At 34.4% G+C, this 24,518-nt stretch overlaps 1 protein-coding gene across 4 annotated transcripts in view; it reads left to right on the top strand.

Moving 5' to 3' along the window:
- The window catches only part of LOC145668012 (uncharacterized), a 167,584-nt gene that overhangs the window by 54,009 nt on the left and 89,057 nt on the right, over positions 1-24,518 (top strand). For all 4 annotated transcript variants that reach the window (XM_081735467.1, XM_081735468.1, XM_081735466.1 and 1 more), the window contains exons 6-9: positions 4,909-4,959; positions 6,074-6,124; positions 16,536-16,608; positions 22,725-22,769. In XM_081735467.1, coding sequence (XP_081591593.1) covers positions 4,909-4,959; positions 6,074-6,124; positions 16,536-16,608; positions 22,725-22,769 — 220 coding nt within the window. The remainder of the gene's footprint in view (positions 1-4,908; positions 4,960-6,073; positions 6,125-16,535; positions 16,609-22,724; positions 22,770-24,518) is intronic.

Genomic DNA, 24,518 nt, shown 5'->3' with positions numbered 1-24,518 from the left:
TACTATTGTGTTGAATATCGCTAAAAAATTCTGTCACCGTCCTATAGCTCATTTTTTTGGGGGGGGAGATTTAAAAGAAATATAGGAAGAATAGATTTATTCTGAACTTTTGGAACTATACGAGGGTTGGTTAATAATGTTCTAGAAACTCTTATCTCATCGCTCTGGTATGTCTCTTCGTCTGTGTTGGTAAGCCAGGGTAAGATTTTGTGACCATATATGGACATACGTTGTAGAGACAATGATTTCCTTTGTGAACGTTCTCTGAGTCCGGAAAAAACGGGAAAGTTGCAAAAACACTTTACTTCTTGTCGTCGCCCAACGCTGATTTGATTATTTAAAATGTCCGCACTTCTTCAGCCAAAGAGTGTGAACTTATCATACGTCATCACCGGAGCGCTCCAGCCCCAAGAACATATACGCAATAGCGAATTGAACAAAGCATGCAGTCGCCCTGTGTCTAATCGAGGAAAGACTTGTCGACGTTTGTTCGCGCATAGCGCGCCCTTTAAGAGCAGCGTACCCTGCTGCTTAGAATGTAACGCGTGTGTTTCTTTTAAGTCGTATCTCATCAATTGTGAACAAACAAACCTTAACTTGTGAACCAGTTAAGCAGTTCATTAATTAGTGTTGAAAGTTAAACATAATAGTTTTAGTTACGAGAACGTTATACTACGACTAATCAAAGCTGTTATTCACCAGAATGAACGTAAACTAAGCCTTCAAGTACGAGTCGGCCAAAGCTACGAAGTCAACATCATACTCATAGCACCACGTGGGATACTTACTGAAGAAGGAGCAACCGGGACTCAAACTTAGGACTTCAACTTCAGAAACACCGTATATACTCGAATACAGGACATCGAAGGAGCAACCTCAACAGGCTAGCCGAAGAAACACGTGAGTTACCTACCATTTTAAGCCACCACGTTACCTATTATTTAAGCCACCACACCGTCGTGTTATTAATACTGAATTGTTAATTGTGAATGTATTTGAAACGTAAATACATGTAATACTTGTGTTGATACAGTAATATTAAATATTGCATTCTTTCTACGAAAAGGTCAGTTTGTCATTTGCTATATATTTAATATTTAACTCTATTGTATGTGTAGCTTAACAAAAATTTCACGTTGTCTACATTTTCATCTACCATGCTCCCAGTCATCGTAAGTTGAAATTGTAGGCATGGGCAGTAATCGTAATCGTCGTAGTGCAACTGGGAATCACAACTAAGAAAAGGGGGAATATATGAGAAATAAAAGTTATTCCGAACCACAACGTAAATAACGATTACAATTCTTGCCATAAAGAGAAACTTGCACTTAATTTAGATAAAGGTGAAATAAGCGTGATTTGAAGCAGCCTTTTTTTTAGTATATATTTCTGCCGTCTGGAAGGTAAGAAAAAACAGCGAACAACAACGAACAGTGACAAGTAAGTGAATATTTGCATGTGTTTATTTTTGACAGGAGACTTGTGCTCTATATTTTTTAATCCTTTTAACCCTTCTTTTACCTATTCACATTCCCCTCCATGTTTTTAATCCTCTTTGAACTGGATTTAAGCTGATGATGGAAGAAGGATCTTCCGAAAGCGCTACTTAATCGTAGAAGATGTTTTGTTTTTTGTGATGAGTCAAGCCTTTTCCTCACATATATTTATTTTAAACATCATCACCGCTCGCAATACTGTGATACTTCTCCCTGTGTTTTACATCTGCAAAATTGTTGTTTGAATATAATCATATGACCGTCGAAGTTTTTTCCTCCTTTTTCATATTACCAAATCTGTTTCAGGGGGACATGTATTTTTCTTTTCTTTTTGAAATGCAGCTCGTCAGATACAAGAGGAAAAATTTAACAGCTTCGTAGTTGTGCACCATAGTCATGAGCATATCATCTATCTGCAGTCTAGTGGCGTTGTTAAGCCTGTTTGAAACAGCTGAAGCCCCACAAACAGTCTCCGTGTGCGGAAGTAAGATATCTAGATGGTTTATTTCCATTAGAGAATACGTATGCTCCTGTGCAACAAAATGGAGGGAAAATAGATTTTCCTTGTCAGGAGAGCCGAGGGATGTAAGGATATACAGGGTGTTTCAAAACAACACCGACAACGTTTGGGAGGTGATTCCTAACACCAAGATAAGACAAAAAATATAGACCAACCTGAGTGCACAAATGCTTCCTTTCGGACTTATAGGCTGCCGAAACATTAAAAAAATAAATAAATAAAATAAAATAAAATAAAATAAAATAAAATAAATAAATAAAATAAAGGTCCATAGCTCCAGAACTATGGGACCTACCGTAGTCGGGTGAAGACTTAGGAACAAGGATGTGCCTTATCCAAATATCTAAGTTTCAGAATCCTGCGGTACTTCCGCAACAATTTTTATAAAGGTAGCTGGTGAGTACTCTATATTATATGCCCATATTTATTTTTATTTATATTTATTTATTTGTCTGTTTTGCATACAAATGAGAGTATTTTCGAATATGCATACAGTTGTCAAAATTACAAAGTAATATATATATATATATATATATATATATATATATATATATATATATATATATATATATAATAAACTTACAAATAGAGTAGGGCGTGGTGGCTTAGTGGTAGTGTTCACCTCCGGTGCTCGGAGTCCCTGGTTCGATCCCAGCCCGCGCCGTGTGGACTTTGATGGACAAACACCGTGCTCGTGGGTTTTCTCGGGATTCTCTCGTTTCCTCCCACTTTTTTCATTCCACCATTTTACTCATTTCTTATAATCACCGTCTCCTTTAGCCTAACCGGAATAACCGTGGGGCGTAAAACTTAATTTCATTTCATTTCATTTACTAATAGAGTAATACACACATAACTATGACCTTTATAAGCTTACACATTCATAACATAACTAACAAAAGATATTTATACATTGTCTTCAAAAAACTCATTTACCGAATAGTAACACTTATCTGCTAAGAACTTGTGAAGATCAGATTTAAACATAGAATATGATTTGTTTTGCTTTAGAAAATCAGGTATCTTATTGAGCATTTTTTGTACAGTTAATATATACGCTTTTTTGAAAAAACGATAAATTTTGGGGGATAACATACAAATTATTAACGAATAGAGTATTGTATTTATGGACGTTACTGTTTGTTACTTACGGTAAACAAGATAATTTTATATAGATACACACAAGGTAATGGTAATATTTTTTGTCTTTGAAAGATGGGCTTGCAAGAAGACTTTGGTGACAATCCAAACACAACCCTTAGTGCTTTCTATTGTAAGCGAAACGTGCTAATACATTCAGTAGAGTAACACCAAAAAATAATACCGTAACTTATTAAAGAATGGAATTTTGCATAGTAAACTGGAACTAAAGCCTGTGTTGTTACATTACCTCCTAGTCTACGGAGGTCGAAACAAATACTACTTAATTTTCGGTTGAGTTGTGAAATATGCTCATTCCAAGTAAGTTTCGAACTAATGGTGACACGAAGAAATTTAGTTGAAATAGAGAAGTCGACTTTTTTTGTTTTTTTCCATTACATAAGAAATAAATTTATTTTGAAGAGGATAATAAAAAAATTAGCAAGGAAGTTTTATCATTGTTTAAAACTAATTTATTGCTACTTAACCGTGAAAATGCAGTGTTTAGATTACTGTATATTCAGTATCCTGTCGTGAGTTACTGTAATAATAACATTGGTGTCATCAGCAAATAAAACATTTCTTGGCACAAATCATTAATGTAAATAAGAAAGAGCAATGGACCAAGCACTAATCCTTGAGGTACACCAGTTAGTATTGTACCTTTATAACTACTAAACTTATGAATTTTGACATTATTTTCGTTCGTAATTTGAACTATCTGATACCTATCCTTCAAGTAAGACTCGATCCATTTATTGGCAGTTACTCTTATACCATAAAAGCATAATTTTTTAAGTAAGAGATCATGATTTACAATGTCAAATGCCTTAGTAAGATAAACAAAGAGTCCAATTGCCCATTTTTATTATTATTATTATTATTATTATTATTATTTATCGCGTGTATAACAGTATTAAGAAAATCGAAAATTGCAGAACCAGTAGGTTTGCCAGCTAAAAACCCATGTTGTGATAATGTTTTTTGGAGTGCAAGTAATTCCTTATCCTATTTGACATTACCGTCTCAAAAATTTTTGAAAATACAGACAAAATTGAGAGAGGGCGATAATTCTTAGTATTGTAACGACTGCATTTTTGAACAAGGGAATCAACTTTAGCCACTTTTAACCGCTATGGGGAAACCCAAACTCCCTCTATAAAAATTGTTGCTGAGTACCTTAGAATTCTGAAGCATGTATTTTTCGATAGCACACATATTAGTTCCTGAGTGTAGTCTTGGTCTGATTACGGTAGGTCTCATAGTTTAGGAGCTATAGACCTTTACAGTTATTATTTCTTTTTTAATGTTTTCGGCAGCCTATAACTCCGAAAGGAAACATTTGTGCACCCAGGTTGGTCTACATTTTTTGTCTTATTTTGGTGTCAGGAATCATCTCCCAAAGGTTGTCGGTGTTGTTTTGAAACACCCTGTATAGATTCAACATTTTGGACTTTGACTGTGGAAGGCAGTCTCGGTTTTTCTGACCAAAAGTGTACAACTGTATTTTATTTTCCTCAAGCTTTCTTGAAGAAAACAATCCTACCTGTGTATTCCTTAATGTGAATACGACCTTCCGATACTTAAGTACTTCATGCTCGAGTGACTAAGACAAAAATCTGGCGCAAAACTCTATTATAAGGAAGTTCCGTAATACATAAGTACTCATAATTCCACTATAATACTTAGATTTACTGGAGTTTCGATTTGGAAAGAAATGAGAACTAATGTTATTTATTTATTTATTTTCAGCACAAGAATTAAGACAGAAAATTCAGGACCTTGAACTAGAAAAAGCGAAAGGTAGGTATATAATAGCATCACATACTCGGTAAGACTGGTGCTTTTCAATGTAGGACTTTTATGTTACAGGGGGCCGCGGTGCCTCAGTGGTAGAGCGTTCACCTCTGGTGCTAGGGGTCCCGGGTTCGATTCCAGCCCCCGCCAAGTAAACTTTGTGGTGGACGAACACCGTGTGCGTGGGTTTTCTCGGGGTTCTCCCGTTTCCTCCCACTTTCTTCATTCCACCATTTCATTCATTACTCATCATCACCGTCTCCTTTAGCTTAACCGGCATAACCGTAGGACGTAAAACTCAAAGATTTCATTTCATTTCATTTTTATGTTACAGGAAGGAGAGTTATTTTTATATAGAGTAGAACCCCTCTAATCCGTCAGCTTTGGGACTGGGGCGATGGTCGAAACGCAAAAGAAGTCAGATTATCAGAAAATACAAAAAAAAAAAAAAAAAAAAAAGAAATACGGATTTACAGTAAAATAAACAATCTCTGAACTAAAAAATTGACTGTATTGCTCACTAGAGTAGGAACAAACGAATAGTAAGCACTAAAAACTGCACAATACAGTACAGAAAACACGTACAACGAAAGAAACGATACAAGAGATGATCGAGCACTAAAGTGGATATGCTGTAACAGCAAGACGGTAGTAAACGACTATAGGCCTCCTGAGTCACCGACGAGTCGGGACAAGTTTGGCTCGAGCACGGTCGGATCAACCTCAGTGACGGACCAGCCGAGGGCGGATGAGAGGGGTTCTACTGTAATATAAATATGTTGAGCAATATAATATAAGTCGTAGAATTCTTAGCGTTGGGTTTATAATGCACAATACCGTATAATTAATTAATGATAATAAATATGGAAGATAATCTGATACTAATTTACATTATATTTGAAATATTCATGTTACTAGCTTGTAGAGGTGCACTATTTAATAAAAGGGAGATTTAAAATAAGGTGCATAATATTTGACTAAAGTGTGGATAACTTTAGTGTAGAAGCAGTCAGAAAACTTTTCCAAAAATATGTTAAATGTACGTTAAATGTATAAAAGTTAAGTTAAAATTTGAGTTATTCCCTGACGTTTTATTCATAATGCTTGTTCCTCTTTTCAGGAGAAGAATTGCAGAAAAAACTCGAGACTTTGGAGCAGGAAAGAGCTAAAGGTCAGTTACAGTGACATAACAACAAAGTTATAATATATTAGGATTGAAGCTTAAATGGAGATATTGCAGTTAGGTTTCGGTTGAGTGCCTTTTATATTATTGTGCATATATTTAACGGGGTCGCGGTGGCTCAGGTCGTTCACCTATGGTGCATGCAGGGCCGCAACTAGGGGGGGGCAGAGGGGGCACGTGCCCCGGGCGCGTGGTTGGAGGGGGCGCCAGAAAGAAGATAGTATATCAATTGTTTTAAAAATCGCATCCTTTCCCTTGAGGAACTTATTCTAGAGGTTAAAAGAAATCATGGGATCTATTTTAGAGAGAGAGACAGAGTCTCATCTAAATAGGTGTAATGTCATACATTAAAAATCTAATATTGCATGCATTTGTTCCCTTGGGCGACCGCAGAGAATCCGCCCCCTTTCCTTTTCCTACCACAAGGAGCTGTTTGTCTGTATAATTCCACTGAGTTGAGTTGATTTTGAGTTTAACGTCCCTTTCAGCAGCAAGGCTATATGAGACGTGGACCTACTGATTAACGTGGAATCCGAACCACACGAGCTCCCGCCAGGAATCGAACCCGGGTCTCCCACGCCAAAGGCGCGTACGCTAACCGCTTAGCCACGAAGAAGCTCTATAATTCCATTGAGAACAGCTCTGAAGTTTAAAACGCTGTTATCAATAGGGGCGGGGGCGAAAAGTTAGCGATTTTAGTTGCTTGCTGGTGGTTGAAGAGTTTAGCTCAGACGCGCCCCCTGTAATGTTACGCAATTGCTGCAATGTTTTTAAACTAGAGGGCAGTTTTGTGGCGGAAAAGATAAGTTACATGCCTCGGTGTATTTAATTGTTTCTTGTGCGCCTACCAAGGGATTTTGCGAGTGAAGGCTGTATGAAGTTTTATCTATTAGTTTTGCTTGAGAGCTTTTCGAGGCATTTTGAATTGTTATCTATCAGCCCAACTTATGCTTTATTATGCTTTATTCTTAATTTCAATCATTGTTTTACATTAATCGTGTATAATGTATAATATTTACTATACATTAAATAATCTAAATATCTTGATCTATTTATTAATATCTTATGAAGCAATTTCTTTCATATTTAATGAACTTTCTAGTTAATGCACTGTAAAGAGATATGCTTTGCTCGAATCAGTTTTTTCTATCACTTGTGTGCACCTTAGAGGTGCATATATACAGAAAGAGAAAGTATACAGAAAGGTGCACAAAAAGTACAGAAAGTGCTCAAGTTCGAGAGGTACACATAACAATATAGTGTGGAGTTCTTGTGTGCTTCATTGTTGATGGAAAGTTTTCTTCTTTTCTTTTCTTCTTTTCTCCACATCAAAGGATTACACCGAAAAGTTTACAGAAATAAAAATAAGCTTTTCAGAACATTGCATTGTTATGTTCTCAATGATTTTGCATTGTAAATATTTAAAAAAATATATTAATATAGTATATGTTAAACATGCAGTTAAATAGAATTTCCAAGAATTATGCTATATATTTTAAATTATGCTTTATTTTCTAAAATTATGCTTTATTATTCTTTAAAATTAGTTTCTTCTGGACCCTTAGACAACCACACCCATGTTCAAGGTACCAACCATATGTCTAAATTGCTATTATGCTTTTTATGCTTTTGGGTTGCTCTATTTATAATATACCAGATATTTTCAAGTTTATTTTGTATTGTTTTTATATTTTTAAATGAAAGCTTATGTACAAAATTATTTTTGGGTTTATTAGAACTAAATGTTATTTCAATTATAACTTTATGATGTAGGGTATACTAGATATTTTCAAGTTTATTTTGTATTAATTTCTTATTTTAATATGAAAGCGTATGTTCATAATTATTCTTCGGGTTATTAAAACTAAATGTGTTATTTCAATTAAGAACTGTATAATGTGTCAGATATTTTCTAGTTCATTTTGTTTTGATTTCTTCATACAACATTAAAACAAAATGTATGTACAAAATTATTCTTAAAACTTGTGAGCACATAACGAATGTAATATATTTTTGTGGTTAAAGTAAGTTTGATTGAAGTACTTAAAAATCGATATAACTGGTTTCAATAAGAATGTTATTTACAGTTGCAATCCATAAGTAAGTGATACTTTTCGACTAAACCTGGGGGGGGGGGGGCGAATTGTGCGTTTGCCCCGGGTGACAGAAACCCTAGTTGCGGGCCTGGGTGCATGAGGTCCCTGGCTCAGCTAACACGAAGTGAGCTTTGTGGCGGACAACACCGTGTGTGTGGGTTTTCTCGTGGTTCTCCCACTTTCTTCATCCTACCATTTCATTATTTCTCATCATCACTGTCTCCTTTAGTCCACACGGCATAACCGTTGGACGTTGAACTCAGATTTCATTTTCATTTTCTACAGTGTAATCCATAGAGCCCGGATTTCCATGCACAAAGACACCCCAAGATATGTATGCAAATATGCACGAAAAATATAAAAAATATGCACTAAAATATGCATTAACAATTTTAACGTATGCAGTGAAATATACACTAACAAAATAAAATTTCGATATCTTATAAAAAGTATATCATCTTAACGGCCTCTGTTGTTTGAACTATTAACGTTTTCCTTAGATTTTCTTCTGTAAGCCCTTTACGTTTATCAGTGAGAAACGTTTTGTAGATCGAAAAGTTCCTTTCTACATCAGCAGAAGTCACTGATGCATGTGAAAAACACCGCAAAACACTAAATGTTTTCCTTTGTTAGGTCCTCTTTCAATTCCATGTTTACACCATTAAGTATATTTGTAATGTCACAAATTTTGTACCCGGAATTTTTGCATAATATTTGTCAAAGTTTATCTGACAGTATTTTCGCAACACCGTGAGTTTCACTGAACAGTCTGAGCTAATTCACCGAACAAGGAGAGTGAATGCAGCAAAGCATTGTTATGGCATTGCAACTGGCTGATGAGGCCGCGGTGGCTCAGTGGTAAAGCGTTCACCTCTGGTGCTTGGGGTCCCGGGTTCGATTCCAGCCCCCGCCAAGTGAACTTTGTGGTGGACAAACACCTTCTGCGTGGGTTTCCTCGGGGTTCTCCCGTCTCCTCCCATTTTCTTCATTCCACCATCATCACCGTCTTTTTTAGCTTAACCGTGGGACGTAAAACTCAGAGATTTCATTTCATTTTCTAATTGTCCGATAATTTCAGATATTCTCGAGAAGTGGTTGTGTATGTACTTAATTATGTTCTCAATGCCACTTATAGAGAAACATTTTTGAAATATATAAATAGCGGCTGCATCATCGGGAAATTTGTGAGTTTACAATTGTCTTCACTTGATTTAAGTTTACTGCATAATACAACACAGCTTCTATCCACGAGCCCCATTGTTTTAAACTGATTGCGGAGGTAGCGGAACATTTTTCGCAACTTCGCGAAAGATACGTACACGCAATGGAGCTTTCACAAATACTTTATATATATTTGATACATGCGCGTCTGCCTCCAGGTAAAGGCATCTGATTGTTACTGCTACACGATGAAGACCGTGTGCAAGACAAGTCAGAAGGACTCAGTTTGGATACAACATTTTATTCTATTATTCTATACAATGTTTTATTCTACATTGCGTTTACAAAGTAATTCAGTTCACTTTAAATATTACCTACTTCCTTGTGATATACTCTGAAATATGCTAGTATGCAGCAATAAAATTCAGAAATATGCAGTATCGTGCAAACTTCATGAAATATGCATACACATCGAAATTCACTCAAAATATGCACTATAATATGCGTCTCAAACGAATCCTTACAAGTCCGTCGGAAAGACAAAAATATTTTCCACACGTTTCTGTATGTTACTATAAACATGCATTTTGCATATAAATCCGGGCTGTAGTAATCAATATACTCGCATTTGGTTCTATTGCTGGTGGAAACATGTGCTTTGGATCCCATGTTACGGGTAGGTCTACCTCTTAATAGAATTATACAGATGGGTGCAATATGAAATAGGTATCAAAATAATAAAACAGTTTACCGTTGTGAAATACAGCATATCTCATTACTATTGCGTTTAATTGGCGTTAACCTATAGTGTAAATTTATTCGTTGTAGAATAACTCGTGAATCGTTTCCAGAAAATTAGATCATTCATTTTTCATACAGTACAGCGCTCAGTTGCATAGGCGATAATGGAAGAGGAAATATACTCAGGTCTAGCTGCTTCACAACTGAGCATAAGTGCTCAATATTACTCAAATTAGGGAGTAAAGATGCCCATGGAAAGTACAGAATTAATCATATTTCCTCAAACCACGCCAGAATATGTCTGGTTGTGTGCATTGCGATTATCATTTGGAAGGTTTCCTTGCTTAAGGGAATAACATTTATACTATAAGAAGCACTTAATCACCTACAATGTCCATATAATTTAAATAATTCGTCATTTGCGAGTAATAATAAAACCAACAGAGTGCCATGAAATTGTGGCCCGCAATAGCTCTTACTTTCTCCTAGTCATGAATGGTCCGTGTTTTATGTTCAAACCATTATCGGTCACACGTTTGGAAATAGCAACCCATCCGCGAATGTTGACGGTATGCAGCTAACTTCGGACAATAATAATAATAATAATAATAATAATAAAGGCCATGTGTAACTTCTGCCGCACTAGCTTTTTTGGTAACAATCCTGTTCAACATTTGGCGGTCCTTTCACTTAGGATCAGTACTCATTCACAGTTCTTCTCTTCTGATAATGCCTTGCCACGCGCGTTTTTTGTCATTGACTTGGACATTGTTCATTTCGATATACTTAACACATTGGCAGTCTTGCATAAAATTGTTCCAACTAACGACACACTCACAATTTGCCTGCTTTGAAGATAGCCGATGTCTTCCATTTTCTACTTCCAGCGTCTGGCTTTTGCACATGCGATGCCACACTACATCGCCTCTCGTATTACTTGGGACAGTCGCAGTGCATGAATGTTCAGTGTTATTAATTCACAAAGTTTGTGTTTAGTACATGGGTATTCATATATATTATTTTGATAACTTATATCCATGAATTCACATGGATATAAGTTATACAAGGAAATCATCAATAGACGTCCGAAGATACCAGACTATGTTAGGATTCAGGACAGGAATTGGAATAGCTTGAACACGAAGACACTTCCCGAGGCTGATATTTCCTCAGATCATAAACTTGTGTTGGTCGAAGTGGATATTCAACTGAAAGATGTAGGCAGAAGAAAAGTAGGTAACAAAATGTTAAATACTGAAAAACTGAAAAAAAAAGGAAGTAAGAAATCTTTTTGATGAAAAATTAAATAAAAAAGAAAGGAGGAGGAGGAGGAAAGGATAGGTGCGGGTACTAGCAGACGGTGGGAGCATATTAAACTCTACATACAGCAGGCTGCAGAAGTAGTGGTAGGTTACCGCAAACACAAAACAGCTAACAAATCATGGGTTATAGAACAAATGTTGCAGAAAGCAAGAAGTGGAAACAGGTTGATAGAGAAGAGGACAAGATGTGCAGGAACTTAAGGAACGAATTACGAAGGGGAACAGCAAGGGAAGAGTTTTACAAAACAAAATGCGAGGATATAGGAGAGTTAGAAAGAATTGGGAAATATGAGGAAATGTACAAGGAGGTGAAATCTATGGAACTAGAGAGGAAACAAGGGGGTATTAAGATGACAGTAGAAAATAAAATTGAGAAGATAGTGAAAGAAGTGAAGCCTTAGGAAGATGGAAAGAAATATTGACCACTTAGAAAGTAGAGATAGACCGTGGCCTAGATGTTAAAATAGAAAATGAAGAACGCGAGAATGATAAAGGGTTTAGTATTCCTCGGGATGAGTTTGTAAAAGCTATATCCGAGATTAGGAATGGAAAGGTAACCGGGAAGGTAATATACCAATCGTATTCATTAAGAATATAGGAGACAAGGGCAAGAAATAATTGTTCCAACTCTACAATGAAATGTATGAAACAGGAGAATGACTAATAGACTTCTTGAAGACAATTATGGCTAAGAAATCGAACCCAGAGAGATGTGAGGATTATAGAACTATTAGTCTCATATCTCATACAGCAAAATTTTTCTTCGAATTCTGAACAGGAGGTTGTATGGAAGAGCAACTGAAAAAGTTGAGGGGGAACAGTTCGGGTTCACGAGAAGTAAAGGCACAAAAGATGCAATTGGGTTATTAAGGGTGATCGGTGAAAGGTTTATAGAAAATGGAGAAGAGCCTGTATGTGGATTTTTTTTTTTTTTTTTTAATAGAGAGAAAGCTTTTGACCGCGTGAATTGGGAATTGTTATTGGAAGTTCTAAAGAATATTGGGTTGGAATGGAAAAATCGAAGACTTATAAGATATTTATATATGAACCAATATGTAAGTGAGAAAAATGAGAGGAGAGTGCAGTTGGAAGGGGAGTTCGACAGGGATGCTGTATCTCGCCAACATTATTTAATAATATCTCGAATGTATCGTGCATTGTGATTGATTCTTTTGTAACTGTATTGAAATCACCGCATAGGACAACTGAGCCCAGCAATCTACAATTAAGGATTCATAGCAGTGCTAATAATAATAATTTAACATCAAAGCAGTTTATTAGCAATAACAGCTTGACAGCTACTAGAGCCCCAGGAATAATAACATACAGTGAATACATTGAATCGTAATTATAAAATAAAAAGGTTGTACATAAAATCATAATAATAATAAAAGAAACATGCTAAATAAATCATGATAAATGAATATAAAAATGAAAAACAAACATGTAGTATCTGTAATTAAAAAAATACATGCTTAAAGATTACATGCGGAAAAATTACATGCATGAACGTAAAAAAAATCAAAGTACGTTTATATAAAAAGACCGATATTAATAGAAATAAAAGAATATATATACGTATATTAAAGGTACCCATCCGAACAAGGCCAACGACTTTTAAAAAGTTTAAACAATTGATAACGAACAACTGAAAATTTAAATTGAAATAGATCTAAATTAGAACAGAATTTATTAGCTGTCTCAACACAGCTATAGGGGCCGCGGTGGCTCGGTGGTAGAGCGTTCACCTCCGGTTCTTGGGGTCCCAGCCCCCGCCAAGTGAACTTTGTGGTGGACAAACACCGTGTGCGTGGGTTTCCTCGGGCTTCTCCTGTTTCCTCCCACTTTCTTCATTCCACCATTTCATTCATTACTCATCATCACGTCTCCTTCAGCCTAACCGGCATATCCGAGGGACGTAATACTCAAAGATTTCATTTCATTTTCATTTTCAACACAGCTATAAATAGAAGATTTGGAAAATAGTCTGGTACAAACAAAAGGAGTAACTTTCCTGGTTCTACAATAAAGAACTCTCAACGAAATGAAACTAAATGAAACTGTCTAAATAAAAACGTCCATATATAAATAGGTTATGTAAAAATTTTAGATCAAACAGACCATGTATCACTAAGAGTTAACAAGTTTATTTCCTCGCATAGCATTTAAGCTCATATTATTATATTGCTTAAATTTCCATTTTAACCACGCAAGAAAATTATTCTCAATAGATTCAATAGAACCGCGTTTGATTCAATAGAGTTTGCAAATTATTTAGGTTCAATTTTCAAATTAATTAAATAAATAAATAAATAAATAAATAAATAAATAATAATAATAATAATAATAATAATAATAATAATAATAATAATAATAATAATAATAATAATAATATAAGAAGAAGAAGAAGAAGAAGAAATAACGAAACATGAAAACTTATGAAAAGTTTCTGTCATTTTAATTTATCGTTATATTATTATTATTATTATTATTCAATGTACATAGGAGCTCATACGTACATTGGCGGGAGCTCATGTGATTCGGATTTTACGTTAATCAGTAGGTCCCATCTCATATAGCCTCGCTGCTAAAAGGGACGTTTAACGCAAAATCAGCTCACCTCAGACTTCAGACACGGAATATATGGAGACAAATCATGCCCTTACGCTGGATGGGCCAATAGTTCTCAGTGGCGTATTGTTGAGTGTGTGAAGCCTAGAAGCATAGCGGAAGAATATAATACTTCTCCTTAGGAGACAATACTTCTTGGTCTTAATCTTCTTTTACTACAGACATTTGAGCTCCTTCGTGGCTAAGCTGTTAGCGTACGCGCCTTTGACGTGGAAGACCTAGGTTCGATTCCGGGCGGGAGCTCATGTGCGTGGGATCCCACGTTAAGCTGTAGGTCTACGTATCATGTATCTTCGCTGCTGAAAGGGACACTAAAACCAAATCAAAAATAAGGGTGATCGTAGACACTGTCAAAACTTTTTTTTTTTTTTTTGCATATTGCAACAAGAGAAAAAGCTGTAGCCTTTTTCTTATTCAAGCAGAGTTTGTCACATAGGGATAGTATTCTTCTCTTTTTGCAGCCTCATATGACTGTATACATATAGCATCATAATGTGTTTGTATAGTACATATCACCATCATCATTATCATAGGTATTCTGCCACTATTGGAAGATTACTCGCTGCAACTGAGTATCTTCCATGTTTCCCACGGTCTTTCCCTAACCTCTTCGTCTTCACGTATGATTTTTTTATGTATTATGTTTATTTTTCCTATTTGCGTATTTTTTGTATGGAAATTGTAAGTGGGCAGATCTGTCTGTAATTTCCAGTATGCAATAAACATTATTATTATTATTATTATTATTATTATTATTATTATTATTATTATTATTATTATTATTATTATTATTATTATTATTATTATTTCTGTTTTAATATCATACATTAATTGCAGTCTTCTTCGCCAGCTCCTCTTTTTCTGCCACCATACTTTCTAGCACGTCCCTCATGATACAGTTTCTTCTTAGTCAATGTCCCAACCAGTTTCTCTTCCTCGTTTTAATAATGTTTAACATTGTTCTTTTTCTCCTCCACCATTTCTAACAGTCTCTCATTCGTTTCCCGCTCAACTCAGCTAATTCGCTCCATTTTTCTCCACACCCACATTTGGAAATTGTCAATCGTTTCTCTTCATTTTTGCGTAATGTCCATGCTTCTGACCCATACAGTACAATATTCCACACGTATATATAATATAATCAAATAGTGTTAATAATATTTTAAAGCTATTTTTCATTCTTAGTGGAGGTCTATGGCTGAAGAGCTCCCCACTAAATTCGGGCCTGTCAACTGGTCGATGGTTGGTCATTGTATCGGTTTCCAGGCGCCAGTATTTAGTGTGTTTGAACCGGACTTGACTGCTTCTTAATTCAGGTAGCTCCCCAGTGTCCTCATACTGTTGAGTCAATACGGCGTAATTTTAATATAGATAAAATCTTGAACTTCACTTGAACTTTTAGTACTCTCTGTTCTCATCGTCAGGTGGTACGTTTTAGTGCACATGCCAATGAGAAAGAGCTGACAAAGATTAGAAGTACAGTATAGAACTAAGTTGCTGAAATCTTATGTAATGTTAAAGATAGAGCTTCTGGAAATAAGTTTTTTAAACGTGATACTGTACAATACTTAATTTTGTGATAAATTGTTGAAAAGAAAAACGTCATAGCATGGTGGAGTACTAGTGGAACATACTGATGGAAGCAGAATCCATTTTTGATATCACTATACTAATCGGAGAGACTTGAGCTGGGTCAGCACCGTGCTTATGCCACTAATCCGTGATAATAACAGTGTCTGTCCTTTATGAGTTCATTATTTGACAGGAACACTTATTTTAATTTCGTTAACAAGTTCCTTGAAGGAAGCTTGCATTTAGTATCTTCGTGTTTGCTGTAATAATCGGTAAGTACGTTTTCTGACATAAATTGAACATTCAATATTCATTATTTCGGAAACCATGATTTATCATGTGACAAATATATTGGCATTTGAACAAGCAGTGCAACTGAAACAATTGAGAAACGTGTTGTGGAGTCATTGCATTGTTCAATATGCATTTCGTTCCTTAGTAATTAACACAGTTACTGTGCTATTAGCCTCGGGTGTTCGATTCTCAGACGGATTTGCCTCAGAGTAATAGTTCGGACTCTATTTTAAGCCGTATCTCGCATAGCCTCTGTGCTGAAATGAGAGGTTAAATTCCAATTAATCAATATGCGCTGTAACAAAAACAATAGTTATTTTTCTTAGTGCCTCAATACTGGTATATGAGCAGTCAATTTTATAAAATTTCTACAACTGAATGCATACAGAGCTATTTCAGATCCTTCACTGTAATAGAAGAAACAGTTGAAACTTCATGACTTCGGCCGTAAGTTTAAAAAAAAAAGTTCAAAAATTACTAGCTTATAGGATTGTAATTGTAGTTTATTGATAAGTGAGTGTAGTAAGTGGCAATTACAAATGAAAGTGTGTATAATAAAAAATGGAAAATGTTCTTTTCTAGAGAAAGAAGAGCAGGAGAAAATTAGGATGATGCTTCAGCTTCTGGGAACAATGAAAGAGAAGAGAGCGGAAGAGTAAGTTAAATTTCAAAATTTCGGTAGAACTTTGCTATTAAGTGTGAAGATGAAACTTTGATTTAGTCTAAGTTTTTTCTTCTTTCTTTTTTTATGTTGCACAAAATTTAAAAAAAAAAATGTTACAGAAAGTTTATAATGTTTTAAAATATTTGCAATATGATATATTCTAAATTGTTATTGTTTTTAATAAGTTTCTCATTGTTTAGTGGTACATAAGCAGTCCCAGTTTGTGATTCAATTATTATTGTTAAGTATTTTGCCTTTTGGCATGACCTGGGACTAATGAGTTTTTTTCTTTCTTTTCTTCTTAATTTTCAGTTTGGACCTGGAAATGTTTTTTTCATGTTTCTCAATTTTCAGCTTCCTGTTTTAACTCCTAATATTTTCTTCTATTTTTCAAATCATCGATCAGTTTTGTTCTTCTTTTTCCTACTCCTCGCTTTTCTTACATCTTTCCTTCTATGGCGGTATGAAGGAGACAGTTTCTTTGCAAGATGTGTCCAATCCAATTGGCCTTTCTACGAAGAATGATGGCTAGAACTGTCCTTTCCTATCCGTTTTAAAACATTTTTGTTACTCTTTCTGTCCATTTTATCTTCTCCAATTAAGGTTACTCAAAATGAACTTCGAAGTTATAACATTGGAAGAGGAGTAATTAAAACTCATATTAATAAAATATACATGAGACTGAAATATTGAACATTAGTTTAACATATACTGGCTTCAGAGTGAATTTTTGTATGTCAAATCCATTCGTTGTTCATTCTTCATGCCAAATGTACTTGTCAGCGCTTCTTAAAAATATGACTGTTCTCCAAAATGTCTTGTTAGTGGACAACATTGCTAAGATCATTAGTACTTCTTTTGTTATATAACCTCGAAGAAACTTTCTCAATCTCTTCAAAGAAGAATCTCTGCTGTCGATATCGGAACTGTTACTAACACTTTCAACACTGAGAATATTGTATACAAATTGCTTCCTGACGAATCATACTAGAGAAGTAATTTCGGATGTAATATGTCTGAACTCTCCCCGCGTGTAAGGAAATTCCAACCCAGTAGGCAGTTTGTTTCTGACGGTAAATGGATATGCCTTATAGTTCTTTGCACCATTCTATGTAGGAACTGTTCCTCATATTTTTCACAGTTCTCGATCGCAAAGAGATTTACTTGAATGGGATGATTATAATGAAACGTATTCTTTTGCATGTGAGATTATGTCTTAAATTTCTTTGACGCGTTAACTGTTTGGTAGATGTAACTTGCAAATTAGTCTTCTCAAGTTGTGACAAATTAGTCAGATCATTTTCTTTTGGTTGATCTGGGTAATTATTACTTTATAGATCACAGATTTGAAATATTATATATATATATATATATATATATATATATATATATATATATAATGTGTGTGTGTGTGTGTGTCATTTTATATTTCAATTATATTTCAATAAGATCCATAATTAGCGTTTAGATTATTCAGGATATGTACATATGATGAAAGACAGTTAATCGAAATTAGATTTTGTTTGGTTTGGTTTGGTTGATTAGGTGATGTTCTCTCACTTACGTGAAACATTCAGTGAGGTCCTTTATGTTTTCATAAACAACTTAAATTGTTCTTGGTTTGAAATTCCATCTTGTGTAGAATATAAGAAGTCGCCTTCCGTTTAACAGTTTTAGAAAGCATTCTTGTTATCGAAGAGGAGTTTGCAAAGAAAGATGGCTTGTCTCGTGGGAAGAAATAAGGAGAAAAAATGTTTCTGCTATATGTTTGAGCTAAATAAGAATCAAAGTAGGTCATGATAGGAATATAATAGCATGTTGGTAATCTATAGATTAAAATGCTAAGTTTATATGTTTGTCTCCAATCCTTTCGACAATGAGATCTCGAAACCCACAAGCGCTAGAAACTTGCCCTTTTCACTTGTCGATTCCAAATTTTGTGTAGATTATCCAGTTCTAATTGAACATTTAAAAAAAACTTTGGCGTTCTTTCTTTATTGTATTTTTTAGGGGTACACTGGAAGTGTTGAAGTTTCAAAAAAATAAAGCACCATATCCTATGAGTTATACATTCCAACACAACGTAGTTGTATACAGGGGTTAGATATATCTCAGGCATTTGTTTCATGGGAAAATGATCATGAAGAACGAAGGATAACAATTTCTCCAGTTTAAGACGAATCTTTACTGTTTGGAGTGTTTTGTCCAATGAACACCATATATCATTGACATTATAATAATTGTGTCTGTAATGTATTTGCTTATTACATACTGCATGCAAGAAGAAAGAAAACACTGATCATATAGGCTCAAATCTTGCAAACGCTGTGAGATATTGAAAAAAGAATCGAAAAATCTCCCCTTTATGATACCTCTTGCTGATTTCTATCAAGGCGTTCTTCATTTGTGTCTGTAAAGGGACATTCACAAAAGTTGTGAGGAATAACAAGGAGATCCATGCTCATATGTAAATGATGCGCTGTGTAGATAGCACAGTTCAGATAGTAGGGTTTTATTAAGATTTGAACGTAACAGTAACCATCTTTAATATATGTTTCGTTGTGGTTTCCACCGAAGTCGAACTCAAATCACCCACACCAAAGTCTCTCATGGTAGCCATAAGGGAGATCGAAGTTGGATTAATTTGTAAAGTGAAATTCATATAACTGAAATAGCTGTAATCCATCTAAGCTGTGGGAACCAATGGCAGTGAAGTAATCGAGTTACATCAAAGACATCTACTTTATTATTATTATTATTATTATTATTATTATTATTATTATTATTTTCACGTAAACATACTAAACATCGAGCTAACATATCTCAGCAAAATGTAGGACAATACACAATTGAAAGCAGAAATACGTTGAAAGTAAAACCCTTAGTGCTATGTTAAAGACGTTGATTTAAGCAGTAATTAATAAAAGTGAATAAGGTCAAATTTTACAATTTTATTTGACAGGATTACGTATTGCATGAACTTGAACAATTTAATTGTTGCACAATAATAGCTAAAATATATGGGGAGCTTCCTTTACGTATCAAGAAAAGAACTTGCTTTATCAAAATTAGAATTGAAAACAAAAAAGTTAAGTAGTGAGAACTTACCTTAGATTGCATTATAAAAATTTTTCCTGTACTATTTCGATATTTTTTGGTACTTTTTTTGTTAATAAAATGCTACTATTTTTGTGACATAATCTAAGGTAAATCCACAGTACTTATGATTTTTTCAGTTTCAATAAAAAAAATACGTCAATTCTTCTCTTTTAATAAATACCAAAATTAAATATCATTGGGAAACTCTGAACTCTTAGCAGTATTCCATAAAATAATTGTAGTATGTTTTCTGAGATGAAACGTGCAAGTAACCGTGACACTGACAATATTTTACTGTTTCGTATTTATGTACAGGAAGTTAGCAACAAATATTTATTTATTATTATGGTGATTGATATTGGAATATTATATACTATGTTCTATTACCCAATAAAGTGTCCTCTATCCTTCACTGTATAATATGTTTAGACGTTCGCTTTATATATAGTAAGACTGTTGGACTGATATTCAGGAAAAATTTAACATCTTCAGATATGCTAATTTCTGAGAGCTTTTGATAGGGAGCTGGGGATATAGAAAGATCATTTATAATAAATACAAGGCCCCACACTTGACCCTTGTGGAACTCTAGATATTTGAGAGCAGCTGGTAAGTGATTATTATCTCTGTACTACCGCATTGCCTTTCAATGGCCGCACCTCCGGCGAACTCAGCAGGATATTTGCCAGACATGGTATAAGAGTTACTCATAAACCTCCAGCCAAAATCAGATCGTTACTAAAACCAATGAAAGACGACCTTCACCTGCGCACTCCTCGTGTATACCGTATACCATGTGAATGTGGCAGAGCATACATAGGACAGACTGGACGTAGAATAGAATAATGATGCAAAGAAAAGACTTAAGTAACCCGAAAAGTCAGGACAAACAGAATATTGGCTAGAACTTGGACACAGCAAATACCACAATAGTAGCCAAGTCCAACAATTTTTGGGACAGAACAATAAAGGAAGCCATAGATATCTCACGGAAAGGTACAGTCTTACAGAAACAAACATTCAACAAAGCCATTTCTCGTAGCCACAACTACAGTCAATCAGGAGCCAGCAACCTTCAGCCAATCAGAACCCAGCATTTTCTTTAGCCAATCTCAAGCCCCTATTCATAGCTTTGCCCCTAAGTAGTCACTATATATACCTGCTCACGTCTGTGGTCTCTTCATTACAATCCCTGAAGATGAATGCGATGTCTGCGTTCGAAATGTCGGATGTTAATACCTTCACTTGGATGATAGCCCGAGAAGAATTACTAGAATCAGGTCGCCAGGAAACATTCAGGTCTTCCTTCAGCTGTTAAGCAGTTTTGGATCCTTTATGTATAATATATTAATACCTTTGGCCTTTGAAATACGATTCAGAGAGGCTGATTAAGGTTGCAGGGAAACTAAACTAAGTTTGTCAATTAATGCTTTTTCAAAGTCCATCTGAAAACAACTACTTGTTTTCTGTGGTTTAATGTAATTGCTGTGAAGTCATTAACAACACATATATTTGTCACAATCAATCTCCCTTAGACGAAACTATGCTGATATTCTGAGATTAATAATTTTATATAATTTTCAACCTTTTGCAAACAGTTCATTTAAAATAATTTTCAAATGTATACTCATGTCAAAAATGATTGTCGCATATCTATAACTAACTTCTTGTAAGAATATAATTTGTGGTAAATTTCATAGGAAAAGAATTGTAAATACGAAAATTAGACACAAACAAACTATTTGCTGAGCAAAACAATATATTCACATAAAAAACTACATGCGTGTTACAGTTTCGCCAACTAACATTTTGGCTTCATCAGACACTTATCATCACACACTAGATAGTTAGTTGGCGAAACTGTAACACGCATGTAGTTTTTTATGTGAATATATTGTTTTGCTCAGCAAATAGTTTGTTTGTGTTTAAGTATATACAAAGCAAAGCTTCTACTTATGGAAAATATTACGAAAATTAGAATGAGTAAAACAAAATGTTGCTAAATGGACAAGAAAGTTTTATTTTCGTTTTATTGTTCTTAATTACTGCTCTTTTGACATGAAATTTGCCACATACATGTCTTTGACGATTGTACACATACTAACACTATAAGAAATACCGGGCGAATTTATCAAATTATATTCCTGCAACAACCTATTTATAAACATGCGACAATAATTTTTGGATGTGAGTGTACGTAATATCCAGATAGATGTATAATTTTGAATGTTCTTACCATAAATAGCTTTAGGAATGGGACTGAGTTTCATAATTTCTCAGTCATTTCGGAATGTGTAAGAACACTTCAATATAAATTAGTACAATGTAGAAATGTCGTAATTGGAGACACCTATCAATTCTTATTGTTTCTCTTCTTTCAGTCTTATATTATTTGAATTACCGAGTCTTCGTCTAATTGCTCATATATTTTTATTACTACTACTAGTATTATTCATACTACTACGATTATTATAAAATAATTAAAAATAAGTAGCGGATGAGTTTGTTATATCCTCATTATTTGTAATTTTTAAATTTTTTTTCGGCAGAGTGTTAGAAATCAGATGTTAGGTTTTGTTTTTAATAGACACTCTAACATTCCATGCGTCACTGAAAAGTTGACGGTGAAAATGAATAAGTTATGCGCCCCTAACCTTTGTTACCGCTTTATGAAGCTCAGTAGGATTGGGTGAAATGTATGTGAAATTTGTGTTTTTACAAAGTGTCTAGGTAAATCTGTTACGGTTTCATGTTTGTTTTGCTAAATCATTATTATGTAAAAGTGTGGTTTCTTTTAAGTGTCATTTTCTGTATTTTTCAATATCATAATTTGATATGTAATTTGTATTAACGGAAGTCAATAGAATAGAAAACAGTTGTTTATTTAGAAAGTAGAAATCCAGTTCCGTTTTGTTTTGGAAAGTACTGACTTAAATTTAATTTTTAATAATGATGTGGAATTATATTAACGTGAGCTTTCGACTTCTAATTTTCTTTTTCTTTCGTAGAAGAGCTAAGAAAGAAGCTGCCGCTTCAGAGAAAACGTCTGGAAGGTAAGAAAATTTGTCCGTTCAATTCTTAATATTGTAATAATCGCACATGTTAGTAGAAAATTATTAAAACATTGGTTTCTAAGTAAACAAATAAATATAGTGTAAATATTAAGAGAATAAGTATATGATAATTTGTAATTTTCCCCTTATCTAAAGCTAGATATTTTAGTCACTATGCTATTTTAGGCATTTTCTTTCGCTATGTGTAACAAAAAGTAATACAATCTAATAGGTAATGAGAATATATGTAATATGTTCGATGGCATGCAGGTCTGCAGTAAGTGAATGCATAGAGGATGAGTCTAGTACCTCCATAAATTTTCTATGCTAATTTAACCCTTTCTGACCGTGTGATTCCATGGAATCACAAGCTTCCTTGGCTTTCATAGCGCATATATCGTGTCGAATGATTCCAAGTTGTCTCATACGTTGTACTTATAGACCTCTGGCAATATATAATTTTGAGGAAAAAAAAATAATTTTCTTACTTCCCTAGACTTCAACATATAATCCATTGAAATAATAATAATAATAATAATAATAATAATAATAATAATAATAATAATAAAAATCCTACATTTCCAAAAAATAATTCAGGTCAGAAAGGGTTAAAGTAGGCCAGATAATGGCCAAAGTATACGCTGTATTCCTCGAACTTTAGATCCTTCCGTAACATTTCCTACTGGGTACTGGCCTTATAACATATCTTTCTGTAGCAAGTGTGATAGTGCACATGTATTTTGTACACTGCACACTAAACGCAATAAGAATAAGAACTGTGAGAGTACTTCTAATGAGAGAGAACAAAATTTAACGCTTTATCATTAATACAATTTTCAGTTCGTTACGTCACAATTAGTAATTTTGACCCACTTGTGCAAGACAAAGATATTCAAGAAAATTTTACCATGTCCAAAGGTCAAGGAGAATCTTCTCTCGATATTTAATTATTTTCTTAAAACTTTTAAATTGATTATTTTAATGTCTGCTTTCGATACCGTTTAAGGTGAAACATTACCTCTGAATCAAAACCGTTTCCACATTATATTGTTGTAATCATCGTCAGTTATGATTGCTGTTTAATGCTTATCGTGTTGTTGTAAAGTGGGTTTCATTCGATCATTGCCTTTATTTTGTCTTCGTTAAACTCGCTAGATTTCTGACTGAGGAGCATCATTGAGCTCGAATCATAAATGTGGAATTTCATGAATTATTGTTAGTACTGGTCATGGTCTTCGATCTTAACACTTGTAAAATCTGTAGAACACAACAAAATAGCTTTTCTTATTGTTTTTTGAATGGAACAATTCTTGTACATAGCATTAACATAGATGCGAATGACTATAGTACTTCCAAATGTGAATTAGCACTATCTGTTGTAAAATACGACCTGACTTTTCCGATAACCCAGTAGCACATAAATTATTTGGCAGCTGTGAAGTGTTTCATACTTTCACGAAACCTTCAAATACAAGGCGAGAATACGCTCATAGAATTTTGTATACTGAAATGTACAAGCCTTTAAATATGCATTGCATATGCACAAATCAGGGAGTGCTAGTCAATTTCCTATTGTACCTAATAGGAATCAGTACCTAGCAAACACTTGATCGAGAGGGATATGTAGAAAAATATTTTTTTGTTCAGGCACTCTCATAGTATTCTTTAAAAGGAAGAAGGAAATAAAATAGTATATAAAAAGTCTTACATAAACATAGGAGAAAAAACCATCGTTATTATTGAAAGGGC

The sequence above is a fragment of the Thermobia domestica genome, chromosome 13, assembly GCF_964235325.1.
Source record: "Thermobia domestica chromosome 13, izTheDome1.hap1.1, whole genome shotgun sequence".
Classification (NCBI taxonomy): domain Eukaryota; kingdom Metazoa; phylum Arthropoda; class Insecta; order Zygentoma; family Lepismatidae; genus Thermobia; species Thermobia domestica.
Note: the sequence above shows the minus strand (reverse complement) of the source record. Positions and strands in the feature narration are given on the sequence as shown.